This window comes from Vulpes vulpes, chromosome 9 (assembly GCF_048418805.1).
Source record: "Vulpes vulpes isolate BD-2025 chromosome 9, VulVul3, whole genome shotgun sequence".
Lineage (NCBI taxonomy): Eukaryota > Metazoa > Chordata > Mammalia > Carnivora > Canidae > Vulpes > Vulpes vulpes.
In genome coordinates, this window is record NC_132788.1 from 52,085,021 (window position 1) to 52,102,769 (window position 17,749).

A 17,749-nucleotide genomic window follows, 5' to 3' on the forward strand; every position below is an offset into this window, starting at 1 on the left:
TCTACCACTCAATTATGCTTTCCAGAGGTAGTTTTGATACAATGTGATACAATATAGAAACCAAGAAGTTTCACAAAAATATTAAGTCATTCTGAAAAACAGCAATCTACATTATCTGTTGATTCTGCTAAGAGAAGTCACAGATGGAACGCCTGGGTGGCTCAGCGGTTGAGTGTCTGCCTTCGGCTCAGGGTATGATCCTGTGGAGTCCCACATTGGGCTCCCAGCAGGGAGACTGCTTCTCCTTCTGCCTGTGTCTCTGCCCTCTCTGTGTCTATCATGAATAAATAAATAAAATCTTAATAAAAACCCAACTAAACACTGTCATTTAAACTACAACACAGTACTGAAATATTATTGATTGCACTTAGAATCGGCAAAATGTAATACTCTTTTGACAAGCACAAGTAATTACAATATTTTGAGGAAACCACATAAGCTGAGAGCACTGATAATTACTGGTCAAAGGAAGTCATATAAAACAGTTGTAACCAATATGGTTAAATCCTAGGTGGACTTTTTAAAATGGAAATTTCAAATAAACAAGTCCTTCAGAGACACAACACGACCTTCAAATCAGGATATAAATGATTTGATAATTAACAGTTTAAAGAGGCAATTAAAAGGCAGTTAATTACACTGATGACTATGTAAGAAAGCATGTGGAATTCTTAATTAGATCATGACTCTTTTCCGCTCTAGATTGCAGATGTCCCCTTCCAATTTATTTACTTATTTAAAAGAATTTTTTCTCCCCCCCCCCCCCGCCCTTTTTAAGTAGTCTCCATGCCCAATGTGGAGCCCAACATGGGGCTTGAACTCACAACCCCAACATCAAGAGTTGCATGCTCTGCCCACTGAACCAGTTAGACACCTCTACCCTTCCTATTTTGATACAGGGGGTAACAGTATCTCTCAAGTAAGTGTTAGAGTCTCTGTGTTTACAGACTGATAGTCTTCATGCAGCATCTTCAGGTCCTCTAACTTCATTTTTTTTTTTCCTAAAAGAAAAAAAGAGTTTCAAAAATTACTGAATTGAAATTCAATTCATTTTACCTCTTCTTTGGGGCATCTCCTGGAGCTTTTTGAAGCCTGTTGATTGTAGCTTCCACACTTTTAAGTTGTCTTGTGCTGGATGGCTTGGTTGTTTGTACATTTACTGTGCTTAATTCAATTTTCATGCCTTTAATAATATCTAACAAATCTTTTTTGGTATTCTCCTTTACACTCTCTTGGCTCTCCGTTTCCTTGGAAATCTCATGCATTGAAGCAGGCTGCTCATCTTTCTTGCTACAAATTGTGTTGTTAGTGCCAAAGTATCTTTGGACATTATTTTTTGTCCTAGAAAGAAGCATTAAAGGAAAAAAAATGAAAAATACAATGCAAAATAATAAGGCAAGGATTCAAAACACTGCTACTATGTTTTTAAAATTTTCCAATTCACACCCTTCCTTTTTGCTTTTTATCATTATTGTCCGCAACTATAATAATGACAGCAATGTAACATTTACTGAATATGTACTATGTGCCAGGTCTAGTGCAACATATTTACGTACATTTCCTCAAACCCACATCAATTCCATAAGGTAAGTATTATCCTCACTGTGTAGATAAGGAAAGTAGAAACCAGAGAAGTGAAGTGACTGGTCATGTAGCTCTGCACTCACTAAGGCCTAAGACATGTTCCTGAGTCACAAATGGGTTACAGGTGTGCTGAGGCTGACTGATCACCTGGTTCTTGAGGTAGCTGGGTGAGGCCTGGGGCTGCTGGTACTCCTATTCACTGCCTCCCTCCATTTATCTCAGGGTTTGATACAAAGATCATTTTCTCTGCATTCTGTGACATTTAAAAGAGGTCGAAACTTTCTGATCTGCCATCTGAGGTGGAAATGCTACCAAGATATAGATTTTCGTGAAAATCCTTATGGTGAAGACCATCACTCTCCAGATACAATAGAAACTTCAGATACAATAGAAAATGTAAGGGCTGGGGCACCTGGGTGGCTCAGTTGGTTAATCAGTTCAGGCCATGATCTCAGAGTCCTGGGATCCAGCCCCCTTGGGCTCCCTGCTTCTTCCTATCCCTCTGTTTCTCCCCCAGCTCATGCCACACACACACACACACACACACACACACACTCTCTCTCTCTCTCTCAAATTAATAAATAAATCTTATTTAAAAAAAAAAAAAGTGAGAGAAAATGTAAAGGCCAAGATCCAGGATAAGGAAGGAATTCCTCCTGATGAGCAGAGACTGATCTTTGCTCGCAAGCAACTGGAATATGGACGTACTTTCTCTGACACAAAATTCAAAATGAGCCCACTCTTCATCTCGGGTTGAGACTTCATGGTGATGCTAAGAAAAGGAAGAAGTCTTACGTCACTCCCAAGAAGAATAAGCATAAGAGAAAGAAGATTTAAGTTAGCTGTCCTAAAATACTATAAGGTGGATGAGAATGGCAAAATCAGTCACCTTTGTCAGGAATGCCCTTCAGATGAATATGGTGCTGGAGTTTTTATGGTTGGCCACTTTGACAGACATTATTGTGACAAATGTTGTCTGACCTATTGCTTCAACAAAGCAATTCATAGGTTCATATGTTCAATTGAACAACAATTGTTCATAGGTTGATAAAAGATATGAACTCATTAAAAAAAAGTTGCAAAACCATTAATAAATTTCAATTTATTATGTTCAAACCCCAAACTGACTGCCAAATCCTTGCTCTTTTTCTTTTAAGATTTTATTATTTATTTGACAGAGAGAGCACGCGCGCGCACAAGCAGGGGGAGCAGCAGGCAGAGGGAGAAGAGGCTCCCTGCTGAGCTGGGAGCCCAACGCAACATAGGGTTTGATCCCAGGACTGTGGGATCATGACCTGAGTTAAAGGCAGACACTTAGCCACCTGAACCACCTGGGTGCCCCACAAGTCTCTGCTCTTAACATGATATAATAATACCTCTTTAAAGAGTATAAAAGTAAAGAAATTTCTATTCATAAAGAAAAATTTCTTTTAAAAAACATGACTATTACTCTGATCTGATCAACTTTCTCATTGAGCTACATGTCATTTAACAAATCACTATTTGTAAGCTAATCTAAAATGGACCAGTAAAAAGGATATTCAATAGCTACTTTCTGCTTTCTTCATTAGATACATTTGTGAAAAAGAACAACACAAATGATTATACCTATTTCAAATTCATGCAAACTTAGATTTACCAAACCTAAGTAATTTTATTATTTTTTATTAATTTTATTTTGTGGTGTTAAAAATCTTTTGATACTTGATATTGAACTTTTTTTTTTAAAGATGTATTTATTTATTTAAGAAATAGAGAGAGTGTAAGGATGAGCAGGAGGGAAGAGGGAGAAAGAATCCCAAGCAGACCAGCACTGAGGACGGAACCTCACGTGGGACTCGATCTTACAACCCTGAGATCATGACCTGAGCCCATGTTAAGAGACGTTTAACTGACTGCACCGCCCAGGTGCCCTGATACTGAAGAACTCAAAAAGATAATGAATGTGTTAGATTAAGAAGGTATAACGCATAAAAAGTCATTCATTAAATGCAATGAGTATTTACTCTGTGCTGGGCACTATATTACACATTGACAATACATTAGTAAATAAGAATTTCTTGGTCCCTATCTTTCTGAAGTGAACAGGCTAAAGTACTGTTTCTCAAACTTCAATATGTGTAAGAATGACCCAGAGGATTTTTTTTCAAAAAAACCAACAGGTTCTGTGGTGCCGCCAAGGAATTCTGACTCAGTAGCTTTGAGGAGGAGCTCAACTGTTTGCATTTCTAATAAGTTTCCAAGTAATTCTGATACTGCCCATGAGAGCACCCCATCTGAGAAGTCATGTTATGTATGTCATTTAATCCTTACAATCTTATAGGACAGGTTTTACTACTTCTGTAATATAGAAGAAATTGATGCTCAAAGAGGTTAAATCAGTGGTTTTTAAACTTTAGGGATCATATGAATTATGCAGGGTGCTCATTTATTTAAAATATATTCCTGAGGGGCATCTGGGTGGCTCAGTGGTTTAGTGTCTGCCTTTGGCTCAGGTCATGATCCCGGGATGAGTCCCACATCAGGCTCCCCGCAGGGAGCCTGCTTCTCCCTCTGCCTGTGTCTCTGCCTCTCTCTGTGTGTCTCTCATGAATAAATAAAGTCTTTAAAAATAAATAAAATATATTCCTGAGATTCTTAGTTGCTAGGTTGGAATGCGGCCCAAGGACCTGCATTTAATCAAAATGCCAGGTGATTCTGATACAACTCATCTCAGGACCCTACATCAGACCCTGGGTTACTTATTATATCAAGTTCTCAAAGCTAGCCAATAGCAGTATCAGACTAGGGACCCTTTAATGAAAGACAAAATGGCTATTTCCAAGAATACTGAAACAAACTATTTGATCTGCTCATAAAAATGTCAGAGGCTATCAAATCTGGATTTAACACTCAGAATGGAAAACCAATCGCCTAACTAGTAAGTACCCTTATAATCAGTGCACAGGATCTTCTTCATACTATCATTCAATACATGATACAGTTTGATTTAGGAAAATGCTGTATTATCTCACATGTGAAAGTTAAGTTAGTATTAAAGATATTACAACAAAAGGTAGCAATCAGGAGAATGGATCTCACATATAACCTTCCATCCTTCAATGTCTCCTTCTAGGACTGCCACGGGGCCACAGAACGTAATCTCTATTTATTTCAGGAAAATCATGTATAGGCAGTAAATCCGTGACACTAAAAAAATAAGATTTCAGTCATGACCTCCCATCGGGGCTTGTTTCCACTTAGAGCAGCTCCTCGGCACTTCAAACGCAGCATACCCAAAACCACACCCGGGAGTTCCCTCTGCGGCTGCGCACCGTTCCCCTTTCTGCCCTGGAAGGGCTTCTTACCCCAACAGATACCTGGAATTCTGAAAACTATGCCCAACTTAAAACGTGTTCTCGAGGCTGCTCGTCGGTCTCCCAGTAACGCTGACGGTACACTGATTCTCTCGCTTCCCCTATTTCACTCGTCCCGTCCCATCACCGCTCCCTGTGCAGCTTCCCCCTCCAGCCAGTCACTTCTTCCACCCTACGGCTTCGACGTGCTGACAGCTACGCTCAACCACGCTGGCCCCAAACGGTTCTGGATGGACCAGACGCCACGGAATCAGCTTCCTACCCCGCTGAGGGTTCTCTGGGGAGAAGCAGCAACGCGGAGGACGGATAACGACTGGCCCCGGTGCTAGCTGCAACCCTTGGGGCCCGTTTTGCAGAAAGGACACCCTGAACGTCTCCTGCGGCGGCCAGCAGCCCCGGCCGGCTCCCCCGGCAGCTGCCCCGGAGCTGCGGGCGCGGCGACCGGCAGCCGACGGCGGACCCCCCCGGCGGGGTGGGGCGCGGGCCCAAGCGCACACGGGGCGCGGGAGCGAGGCCAGCAGTCTTGGGAAGCGAGATGGACGAGTAAATAAAAACGGAATAAAGAAGACGACTTTGCTTCTGGACCCCGGGCTGAACGACAGGAGGCGCGGGAGGGGCGCACCGGCCTGCGCCCGTAGCTCCGTTTCTCACGGCGTGCCCTTGGGCAAGTCCTCTCACCTCCCTGGGGTTTCCCTTTCATCAAATTTAAAGCAACCGCCTCTCAGGCCCCTCGGGCTGTGACACGGAACCCAGGAGGCCGGAGAACGAGCCCCGAGAGCCCCGAGAGCCCCGAGGCGGGCCGGGGCTTGCCCGAAGCCGGGCAGGGCCCACAGCGCCGAAGCGCCGTACCTGGCCGTCCCGTGCGGAGCACCGAGGAGCACAGTCGCAGCCGCCGGCACCTCGGGGCCTCCAGAGCAGAGAGGGAAGCAGGACAGCGGGCGCAGCGGGCGGACGGCGGAGACCCTCGGAAGCATCGCCAAGAAACGCAGCGACCTAGGAGGCAGCGCGGGGCAGCGCGGAGCAGCGCGGAGCAGCGCGGAGCAGCGCGGAGCGGCGCCCCCTCCAAGCCCGTCCCCCGCTCCCCCTTCCGTTCCGCAGCCCGGCGCGTTCCTCCCTTCTCGTTCCGAAGTGCAACAGGAGTCGGGAACTGAGTTCCGGGCTTGCCGGGGCGGGCCCAGTCAGCCGCCTCCCGGCGACTGTAGGGGCCCGGGCGGACCGGATGTGGAGGTCGGCTCCGACGGGCCGGGACGCGGGACCGCCTCGCCACAGGGGCAGGTGGACGGAGCGGTCGGCTGGGCGGGTGCCGCCTTGGGGCGGGCGGCGGGACGCCGGGAGCCCTCCGCGGGGCCCTGTGGCGGCGGGACTCACAGCCTCCGCCGCATTCCCAAAACGATCTGTGGCCACCGAGGTAAAGAGAAAAGTCATCATAGGACGTGCTGCCCGATAGATCAGATTTCTTTTCAGCCTTGGTTCTTTTCTTTTTTTTTTTAAAGGTTGGGTCCCTTTTTCTTTTCTTTTCTAATAAAGATTTTATGTGTTCGAGAGAGTGACAGAGACACAGGCCGAGGGAGAAGCGGGCTCGGTGCAGGGACCGCGGCGCGGCTCCGGGCCCTGGGGCGCGGCCGAGGCGGGCGCCGGGCAAACCACTCAGCCACCCGGGCGGCCCTGCGCGTTTCTGTCTTTTTTTTTTTTTTTTAATTTTTCAAGTAAAATGTATATATTTTTTAAAGACTTTATTCATTCATTGACAGAAACCGCGAGCCAGGGGGCGGGGCCGCGGGACCGGGAGAGGCGGGCTCGCGGCGGAGCGCGGCCCGGGGCAGGGCTGGCTCCGGGGCCCTGGGGCCGTGACGAGCGGGGGAGGGGCGGAGGGAGAGGACGCACAGCCGAGTCCCGCTGACCCGGGCGGCGCGCAGGACCCCGGCCACCCGCGCGGGACCGGGACCTGAGCCCAGGCCCACGCCCACCCCGGGCACCCTCCGCCGTCCTGCTCCAGAAGAGGCCCTCTGGCTAGCCCGGTGGAGACAGCCTCCCGCACCACCCGGTCGCGCCCCGCCACGGATCGCCGCTCTACCGGCCGCCGGCCGCCTCCTCCTCCGGAGGCCTCGCTCCCCGGGGCCGCCGGACGCCCTGTTCCCCGCCTGCCTGCGGGCCCGGACCTCTGCATCCAGCCAACGGAATGTGAATGGAAGTGATGTGCCCTTAAAAAATGGGCAGACATTCCGCACAAACTTCTCCCCCTTCCTCTTAGTTGGAATACAGACGAGACTATAGGAGCCGGAGGAGCTGGGGACTGGAGAGACGAGGGATTTCAGAGCTGCGAAGGACGCCGCGCCACCTGCCCTACCACCTCCCCCGGACAGTCACGGGGGCCGGGGCGGGGCGGGGCGGGGCCACTTCCATCTTGTTTAAGTGTGTTTTTGGGTTTCCTTGTGACCAGGTGTCGAGATCGAATCTTAACTAAGGTACCCTCTTGGGTCAAGATCTTGATCCATTTTCCACAGATCCACTAAGGGAAATTTCCCTCATATCCATGTGCCTCGGTACTTGTTACCTCACTCCGACAGAATGTGTTTTCCATGAAGGGATGGACTTTGTCTTATTCACTGCCGCGATTCTAGTTCCTAGGACCGTGCCTGTCATACGATAGATGCTCAAAAATATTTTGTGAATAAATTATTTCCAAGTACAAAGGAAAAAAGTCGGTGCAGAGAGTTTATTTAATTCACTCAAGTTCCTGCAGCTAATCAATGGCAGAGTTAGACTCAAACTCAGAACATTTAACAGATATTCTTGTTCATCCCAGAATAGCCGATGGTTTATGATCTTACTAATGTGTAAAAGTCATGTGTGGACACCTGACACACATTACTGAGTAGCCCAGAAGATCTGAACCTGAGCCTTTAACAAGCACCCAGGTGATTATGGTGCAGATGGTCTTCAGACAAAACTTTGAGAAACACTGCAATGATGATTTGGCTTATTTAGCTATTCATGACTCTGTATCCACTTAGAACACACGTAAAGAAAAAGTGTTATAATTGGGGAGGCCGAGAAAATTAAGGCCACTCCACCTCAAGTTTAGCGTTAGCACAAGTACAGCCATCTCAGGCCCCTGGGAAGAAGAGCTGAACTTTACAGGAAAAACCACAGAACGCCCTTGACAGAGACAGAAAGTCCCATATTGGAATGAAAACAGAGCTTAAGAAATTCCTCCACCTCTTCTAAAAATCCCCTAGACCAGCCCATAAAAACCCACCTGTAACCCCCCTCGGGGTCCAAGTCCCTGCTCCGCGGTGTCGGGCGCACTTGGACCCAAGCTCGGGCTTGTTAATAAACCCTCGTGCGCTTGCATCGGTGTCGGCTCCCCGGTGGTTTCTCGGATTCGCGATCTTGGGCACAACAATTGATACAATAGTCAAAGTAATAATCAGACTATTACTCTGGATGAACGTTTAAATCACTAGGCTCAGTGAACAGAGCCAGACCGAAGAGACCATACACTGTATGATTCCGCTTACATAACAATGTGAAAAAGGTAAAGCTATAGGGACAGAAGTCAGCTCAAAAGTTACCAGGAGGGATCCCTGGGTGGCGCAGCAGTTTGGCGCCCGCCTTCGGCCCAGGGCGTGATCCTGGAGACCCAGGATCAGATCCCACGTCGGGCTCCCAGCATGGAGCCTGCTTCTCCCTCTGCCTGTGCCTCTGCCTCTCTCTCTCTCTGTGTCTCTCATGAATACATAAATAAAACCTTAAAAAAAAAAAAAAGATTGTATTCATTCATGAGAGACACTGAAAGACAGGCAGAGACACAGACAGAGGAAGAAGCAGGCTCCCTGCAAGGAGCTGGACTCAGCCCTCGATCCCAGGACCCTGGGATCACAACCCAAGCCCAAGGCAGACACACAACCACTGAACCACCCAGGCTTCCCGTAAGGGAACTTTTTGAATTTATTGAAATACTCTATATCTTGGCTCTGGTGGGGATCATGGCCTTTCACACTTCCCAAAACTCACAGGCTTGTACACCTAAAATGCATGAATTTTATTGTATATAAATGATAGCAAACCTGACTTCAACAAAACAGATAACTAAAGCAGTTAGAAATTTGCAATTAAAAAAAAAGAAATTTGCAATTAAACCACAACTTAAACCACAGAGAATTTCAATATATCCTAAGAAAAAGAAAAGAAAAACCTGTCTTTTTAAGAAACATAATTTGTGCAATTGTCTAGAGCAATCTCATAAAAATACTTTTATGAGAACAACAAAAATGTAGCCTGAAAATAGAAAATGTTTTCCCTCCTTCTTCTATTCTGGCATGGACTTGCTAGTCATTTTCTTCTCAGTGCCCCCTTGAGATGCACTTTCTAGAATAATGTGCCTTTGGCAGGAGGCAACAAATCAACTGAAATAGATCCTGATATACATCACTGACTTTGTCCTAAATATCTCATGAAATTCTGCACTAATTAACTTGACAAGCCTTCCATGAACAGAAAAAACAAAATCATTCTATATTCCAGTTATCAATTGGTGCATAACAGATTACCCCAAAACTTAGTGGCATAAAACAATTTATTCTCCCTCACAGTTGTGTGGTTCACTGGGCTCGGCTGGGCTGTTGCTACTTGGGGTCTGTCATGTGGTTGCAGTCAGATAGCAGCTAGGCTGGATTGGGTGTCCCAGATATTTTTTTCATTCACATATCTAATGGTGCAGCTGGGATGGCTAGAAGAAACAGGACCTGGCTGGGTAATTCTCTCTCTCTCTCTTTCTCGGTTGCTCTCTCTCTCCACATGGCCTCTGAAGGGTAGCAGAATATGCCACCCTAAAATATACCACTTTGATAATAAAGATCATTTTGAGGGGATCCCTGGGTGGCTCAGTGGTTTAGTGCCTGCCTTCAGCTGAGGGCATGATCCTGGAGTCCCGGGATCGAGTCCCACATTGGGCTCCCTGTGTGGAGCCTGCTTCTCCTTCTGCCTGTGTCTCTGCCACTCTCTCTCTCTATATCTGTCTCTCATGAATAAATAAATAAAATCTTTAAAAAATATATTTAAAAAAAGATCATTTTGAGCTATGGATATTTAATAACGAAATACAAGTCGAGCTCTCTGCCCTCCCCCTGTTTGCCTAAAAGCAGAACATAAATTTGTGAAGGTGTTCCTTCTCCATTCTCTACCAGCACTGGATGCCACTCTAGATCCTTGTCATCCCGGAGATGGCACTAAAGGAATCTACATACCCAACTTTACTAACTAGTCCTTATTTTACATTAGTTCCCCCATATATTTGCCTTTTTGTGACTTGCTCCCTTGGAAACTGAAAATCCTTTGCCTTGGTCTTCTTCTCACTTCCCTGAAAATTTACCACTATTTTGTTAAGATGATATATAAGCCAAAATTCTAACCACTCCTTTATTTATTATTTATTTATTTATTTATTTATTTATGAGAGACACACAGAGAGAGGCAGAGATATAGGCAGAAGGAGAAGCAGGCTCCCTACAGAGATCCCAGTGAGGGACTTGATCTCGGGACCCTGGGACCATGACCTGAGCCAAAGGCAGATGCTCAACTACTGAGCCACTCAGGTGCCCCAACTGCTCCTTTAAATTACTCATTTCTGAGAGCTCTCATGTGTCTGTGTGGTGTATGTGTTCATAAACTTCTATTTGTTTTTCTCTTGTTAACCTGTCTTTTGTCAGTCTAATTTACAGGCTCTTGGCCATTGAACCTAAGATGGATAGAGAGAGGGAAAATAGATCTTTTTCCTCTCCTATACCTGTCTACCTGGCTAGCTTAGCTTCCTCATAGTGTGGCATCTTAGAGTATTTGAATTTCTTATGCAGAAACTAGCTTGCCTTGTGGTGAGTGTTCCATGAGGTGCAGGCTAAAGCTGCACAACTTTTTAGGACCCAGCGTTGAAAATCACATAGTATCACTCCATGGTACTCCATTGGTAAAAAATGAGCCAGAAGACCAGCCAAAAGGAAGGGAACTATCTATACCTCTCAAGGAATACTAGGGGGAGTGGCTCATTGGGACCACCTTTGGAGACTTGCTACCACCTCCCAGAAAACTTTAAATTATGTCCATTCACTTTATTAGCCACTCTGCTATATTGTTTTGTCTTTTTTTTTAATTTCCAACCATCTTGATGATCTTTTAAGAACTTCATATTTCAGTTTATATAAACTATTACAAAGAACTATCACATACACTATTTAATTTGATCATTGTGGTAATAGTTGAGGTAGGCAGGGTAATAATTTTTATTCCCCAATGTACTAATAAGAAAAATGAGCCTCAGAGAAGTTAGCTGAGTCACCTAAAGTCAATGACTAGTAAGTACCAGCCCACAGCCTACTGACTCTTAACCAGAGCTTTTCACTGGCTCTCATGCCTGCTCAATGGTATATTTGGGTTCCATTGGCATCATTCCAGCCTGAATGTTGAAGTTCACTTGACAACATCCAAGTGCTGGTTTTGGCAAATCATGCTTCTGAGATTAGTATGGTAAGACGAATTAAGAAAAAGCAAAGAAACTTTTAGAGAGCTATCCACTAGAGAGATTTTATTTTTTTAAAGATTTTATTTATTTATTTATTCATGAGAGACAAAGAGAGAGAGAGAGAGAGAGAGAGAGAGACATAGGCAGAGGGAGAAGCAGGCTCCATGCATGAAGCCCAATGTGGGACTCGATCCTGGGACTCTGGGATCATGCCCTGAGCCAAAGGCAGATGCTCAACTGCTGAGCCACCCAGGCATCCCCACTAGAGAGATTTTATTTTATTTTATTTTATTTATTTATTTTTTCCCACTAGAGAGATTTTAATGAGAATGTATTTCAGATGAAGATTATAGGTGTTGATTGTACTATTTTTTAAAAAGGGCTTCTTCAAACTGATTTTGATTTTGTAAAATATGAGATAATCCTTTTGAATAGAGTAGTAATACATTTTCCTTTATGCGCTAACGCTAGAGTTGATGCCGAGGTAACCTAAAATACTACATAGACAAGTCATGAATGTTCAAAGGATCATGAAAAAGATATTCTACGTTTTCAGGTCTAAATATTTTATTTTATTTTATTTTATTTTATTTTATTTTATTTTATTTTTTAAAAGATTTTATTTATTTATTCATAGACACAGAGAGAGAGGCAGAGACACAGGCAGAGGGAGAAGCAGGCTCCATGCAGGGAGCCCCACGTGGGACTCAATCCAGGGTCTCCAGGATCACACCCTGGGCTGCAGGCGGCTCCAAACCGCTGCGCCACCGGGGGCTGCCCTAAATATTTATTTTAAAAATCTATTTATTGATAGAGAGCAAGAGAGCAGTAGAAGGGTCAGAGGGAGAGGGAAGAGGGAGCAATCTCTCCATTGAGTCGGGGAGCCTGAAACAGGGCTCAGTCCCATGATCCTGAGATCATGAACTGAGCTAGAATCAAAGAGTCTGATGCTTAACAGACTGAGCCGTTCAGGAGCCCCAGGTCTCAAATATTTATATTGATGACATTGTTTAGTGTTGGTTCACAATGCCAAGCAAATGTTGAAGTTAACAAAAAAAAGCAGGATATGCTGCTACATGTTAGAGTTAACTTGAAGGGTCTCCTTACCTCCTTACCTCCTCAGTCTGTCCCCAGACTGTCCCCTTTCTACTTCCTTACCTCCTTACCTCCCCTAGGAAGGGGGTAGTAAGGGGACAGTCTGGGGACAGACTGAGACAGGGCCCAGTACTCTAAGCAGACAAAACTATTTGAAGTATGCCATGTGACATAGACCACCCACAAAATTCACATAACTAAAGAAAAATAAACTCTCATATATGTTTTTAAAATTATAATTTTTCTAAAAAGTTGAAAGCAAAGAAATAAAGAATAAAGCAATCACACTAGAACTCTATAGTTCAGGGGGCATCTTGGCTGGCTTACTTGGCAGAGCATAGGACTCCTGATCTGGGGGTTTTAAGTTTGAGCCCCACACTGAGTGTTGAGATTACTTAAAAATAAAATCTTTTTTTTTTTTTTAAGATTTTATTTATTTATTCATGAGAGACACAGAATGAGAGAGAGAGAGGCAGAGACACAGGCAGAGGGAGAAGCAGGCTCCATGCAGGGAGCCCGATGTGGGACTTGATCCTGGGACTCCAGGATCATGCCCTGGGCCAAAGGCAGGCATCAAACCGCTGAGCCACCCAGGGATCCATTTAAAAATAAAATCTTAAAAAAAAAAAACAACAACAACTCTATGACTCAGGTATAATAGACGTAGCAGGGATCCCTGGGTGGCGCAGCGGTTTGGCGCCTGCCTTTGGCCCAGGGCGCGATCCTGGAGACCCGGGATCGAATCCCACGTCGGGCTCCCGGTGCATGGAGCCTGCTTCTCCCTCTGCCTATGTCTCTGCTTCTCTCTCTCTCACTGTGTGCCTATCATAAATAAAAAAAAAAAAATAGACGTAGCAGAATGTGGTTGTTCTGGGATGGGCAGAGTAAAGGACAATGCTTTGCCCAAGGAACCTTGGGAAAATTTTCTTACCATCTTTGGATCTCAGATGCCTTATCTGTGGAAAAGAAATAATAATATCACCTACCCTCAAGGTGGCTGTGAGGATTAAGTGGATTAAAATGTGTATAAGTGCTTAAAACAGTGCCTACCACATAGTAAGCACTATATAAGCCTTTGCTACTTTTATAGCAAAAATTGAATATTAATATCCTTTGAAAGTTTAAAAATCACAGAAGCTGTACAGAAGACAATTTTGTTTTGTAATAAATCTTCTATGTTTAAATAATTGTAGACGTACAGTAAAGTTGCAAAAACAGTACAAATAATTTCTTTATATCCTTAACGCATACTACCCAAATGTTAACATTCATCACATTGGCTTTTATCATTTTCATTCTCTTACCCATTATTTTTTCATGAAACACTTAAGCTAGAGCTACAGAGATGATTCCCTTTACCTCTAAATGATTTGGGGTGTGTTTCCTTTATTTTTATCATTATTTTTTATTATTTTTTGTTTCCTTTATTTTTAAAAAAAAATTTTAAACAATTTTATTTATTTAGTAATGAGAGACACACACAGAGAGAGGCAGAGACACAGGCAGAGGGAGAAGCAGGCTCCATGCAGGGAGCCACATGTGGGACTCCATCCCAGGTCTCCAGGATCAACCCTGGGCTGAAGGCAGCGTTAAACCGCTGAGCCAACCCAAAGCACCCGGTGTGTTTGCTTTAAAAGGGCATTCTCGGGATGCCTGGGTGGCTCAGCTGTTGAGGGCGTGATCCTGGGGTCCCGGAATTGAGTCCCACATTGGGCTCCCTCAGGGAACATCGTTCTCCCTCTGCCTATGTCTCTGCCTCTCTCTCTCATGAGTAAATAAATAAAATCTTAAAAAAAAAGAGAGTATTTTCTTACCTAAGTACAGTAAAATTATAAAATTAAGAAATAACATCAATACAGTACTACAACTCAATCTATAGACCTCATTCAAATTCCACCAACCGGGGATCCCTGTGTGTCTTCGTGGTTTGGCGCCTGCCTTTGGCCCAGGGCATGACCCTGGAGTCCCGGATCGAGTCCCCATATCTGGCTCCATGTATGGAGCCTGCTTCTCCCTCTGCCCCCCACTCCCCGTGTCACTTATGAATAAATAATAAAATAAAATCTTTAAAAAACAAAAAACAACAACAAAAAACAAATTCTACCAACTGTCACAGTGATGTCCTTTATCGCAAAAGCAGAAGAAACTCTTTTCCGCATCCAGAACCTGATCAGAGATTACAGTTTGCATTTAACTCCATGCCTCTGCATCTATTTTGACTCAGTCCATCTTTGTCCTTCATGACCTTGACTTTTTAAAAAAATTGAAGTAGAGTTGACACACAATGTTACATTAGTTTCAGGTATTTGACCTTGAGGTTTTTGAAGAGTTCAGGCCAGTTATTTTGTAGCACACTCTCAATTTTTTTTCTTGTTTCCTAGTGATTAGATTGAAGTTATTAGTTTTTTAGCAGAACTACAGAAGTGAAATTATAATCTTAACTATGCTGTATATCAAGAGGCATTGGTATTTATCTCTTCCATTACTAGAGGTGTTCAAAATGAATAGTAGCTAGATTAAGAGGTACATAGGGCAAGGTCTAGAAGGGTCGTGGGCATAGGAGCTTCTGTCCCATTGACCTGGGGTGTACCCATTCTCCAGGGACATAGATGTGTTTGACAAGTTTGAAGCTCCTGCAGAAAACCACTTTGGTTGAGGATGTTGAACTATCTAGAAGGCTAGTAAACACTGTCCTTTATAAGGATGTCTTCTGATTTCAAACATAGCACTTCTAGAGAACACTGAAGCCATTTTTTTCAGCAATTACCACTTCTGGATCTAATAGTGAACTTTCATCAGTCAGCTCTTACTAGATAGTCCAGGAAGAGTGTATCATTATTGTTAAGAACATTTTTTAAGATTTATTTATTTATTTTGAGAGAGAAAGAGCACACACAGAGGGATAGAGGGAGAAGAAGAGAGGCAGACTCCCCAATGAAGGCGGAGCCTGACGCAGGGCTTGATCCCAGGACTCTGAGATCAAGACCTGAGCTGAAATCAAGACTTGAATCCTCAACCACCTGAACCACCAAGGCATGCCCATAGATTTTATATTTTATCATTAGGGCTGGTAGACATTACTAAATATTTAGAATCTTGATTTCATATGTAAGTAAAAGGTTATCTTATGTGCAAAATAATCCCTTCTCTAAAAATCAACTCTAAAAAATAAATAAATAAATAAATAAATAAATAAATAAATAAATAAATATCAACTCTAAATGAACTTTCAATACTTTGTGTAAATGAGTGCATACATTTTTTTTCCAGCAAAACTGGGAGGTATCATATATATACCTGCAATGTGATAATTAATTAGTAATAATGGAGTGCCTGGGTGGCTCAGTTGGTAGTGTCTCTTTTTTTTTTAAAGATTTTATTTATTTATTCATAGACACAGAGAGAGAGGCAGAGACACAGGCAGAGAGAAAAGGAGGCTGCCTGCGGGGAGCCCCGTGTGGGTCTTTATCCCAGGATCCTGGATCACCACCTGAGCCAAAGGCAGATGCTCAACCACTGAGCACCCAGGTGCACCAAAAATTTATACCATAGTGTGTGTGGGGGAGGCGGTATGTGGTGCTCCTGTTTGTGTTGGTATATGTGTGTGGGAGTCTGGGGGGTTGGGGGGTGTATGTGTGTAGTATGTGGTATGTAATCTGCGTATGGAGTGTGTGTATGTAGTATGTAGCATGTGTGTGGTGCTATATATATGTAGCGTGTGGTCTCTGTGTGAGTATGTAGTATGTAGGGTCTCTGTGTGTGGCATGTGTGGCGTGTGTGGCGTGGTATGTATGTATGTGGTATGTAGGGTCTGTGTTTGGTGTGTGTGTATGTGGTATATAGGATCTGTATGTGGTGCGTGTGTGTGTGTGTGGTATGCAGGATCTGTATGTGGTATGTGTGTGTGCATGTGGTATGGAGGGTCTGTATGTCTGTCATGTGTGTGTGTAGTGTGTGTGTGTGTGTGTATGTGGCATGGAGGGTCTGTATGTGTGGTGTGGTGTGCGGTATGTGTGTGTACATGTGCATCCTTGCCAATAGACTACAAACGATTGGAACCTGAGCTGGGGGTTCCCTCATTCCTCTGCCACCTCCATTCTAGATCCCAGTCCAAGTCACCATTGTCCTGAGCTTTGACTATTTCAGTGGTCAACTAACTGGACCCCTTCCCGTCATTCCCATTCTCTTGCAATTTCTTCCCTACCTAGCCACCACTAAAGCTATCAGTAATTTAATTCAGACCATCTTTTTCACCTGCTTAAAATCCTGAACTTGTTCCCCCATTGCACTTTGAATTTTTTCCCCCAGAGGGTAAGATTTCATTTTATTGTTTCATCAATCTCACAGATAAACCCAATACAGCCAGAAACATTGAGCCGCTAAACCGCAGCCCAGAGGCCTTGCAACAGAAGAAGAGAGGAATCCAGTCTGTCTCCAGGTCCCCAGCCTGGAAAGCTAATTCTATTATACAAAAGCGAGGGCAGCAAACAAAGCAATCCACTCTATAGACTTGCTGAGCTGAGGAATAGAAAAGCTTTCCAGGTAGGTTTTGTGCGGTGCCAGAAAATGGGCTTAAATGCGGCTCCCACCTCCATCCCCCCACCTCCCCTCCCCTTGCTCCCTGAAGTTCCAGCAACTTGGGTCTGCTTTCTGTTCTTCCCAGACACAACACAGCTTTGCTCTAGGACTTTCAGCTTTGGCATGGAAAATCTTCTTTCCTGGAATATTCGTCTCAAAGATTATCCCATGACTGCTTCCCTCATCTCTTTCTCACTTAGCTCAACAGCCACCTTCTCAGCCACACTACAACTGGTGGAGCCAACCTTCCCATTCTATCGCGTTGCCCAGTTTCTTTGCCTTGCTAACACTCATCACCGTCTGAAATGGTCTCCTTTCATCCACTCAAGGCATTCATTGAGTGCCACAGTAGACACCCTCTCATGTACTTGGGCTCTATCAGGATACAAAAGGATTAGCTCCCTGCCTCTTGGGGCTTACAGATCTTGTCAACTCTTTTGTTTACTTATTTATTGTTAGCCTCCCCTACTAGAATATAAGTTGCACAAGAGCAGAGACCTTGGTCAGCCTTGTTTACTACTTTATTCTCAGAGTTTATAACTGCCTAGCACATCATTCATGGTCAATTGATTTTTGTTAAATGAATGAAGTGTTTATATCTTTATTAGGGTACACAGAC

General features: G+C 44.2%; 1 protein-coding gene across 3 annotated transcripts in view; it reads right to left on the reverse strand.

Annotated features, from left to right (window-relative positions):
- The window catches only part of MRPS31 (mitochondrial ribosomal protein S31), a 56,499-nt gene that overhangs the window by 24,663 nt on the left and 14,087 nt on the right, over positions 1–17,749 (reverse strand). The window contains exons 1-2 of one of the 3 annotated variants that reach the window (XM_025996856.2): positions 5,790–6,622; positions 1,057–1,341 (exon numbers count right to left, since the gene is read on the reverse strand). In XM_025996856.2, coding sequence (XP_025852641.2) covers positions 1,057–1,341; positions 5,790–5,914 — 410 coding nt within the window. In that variant the 5' untranslated portion in view covers positions 5,915–6,622. Of the gene's footprint in view, positions 1–1,056; positions 1,342–5,789; positions 6,623–17,749 lie in introns of those variants that run through there. The other 2 variants (XM_025996855.2, XM_072720090.1) reach the window with 2 other exon arrangements.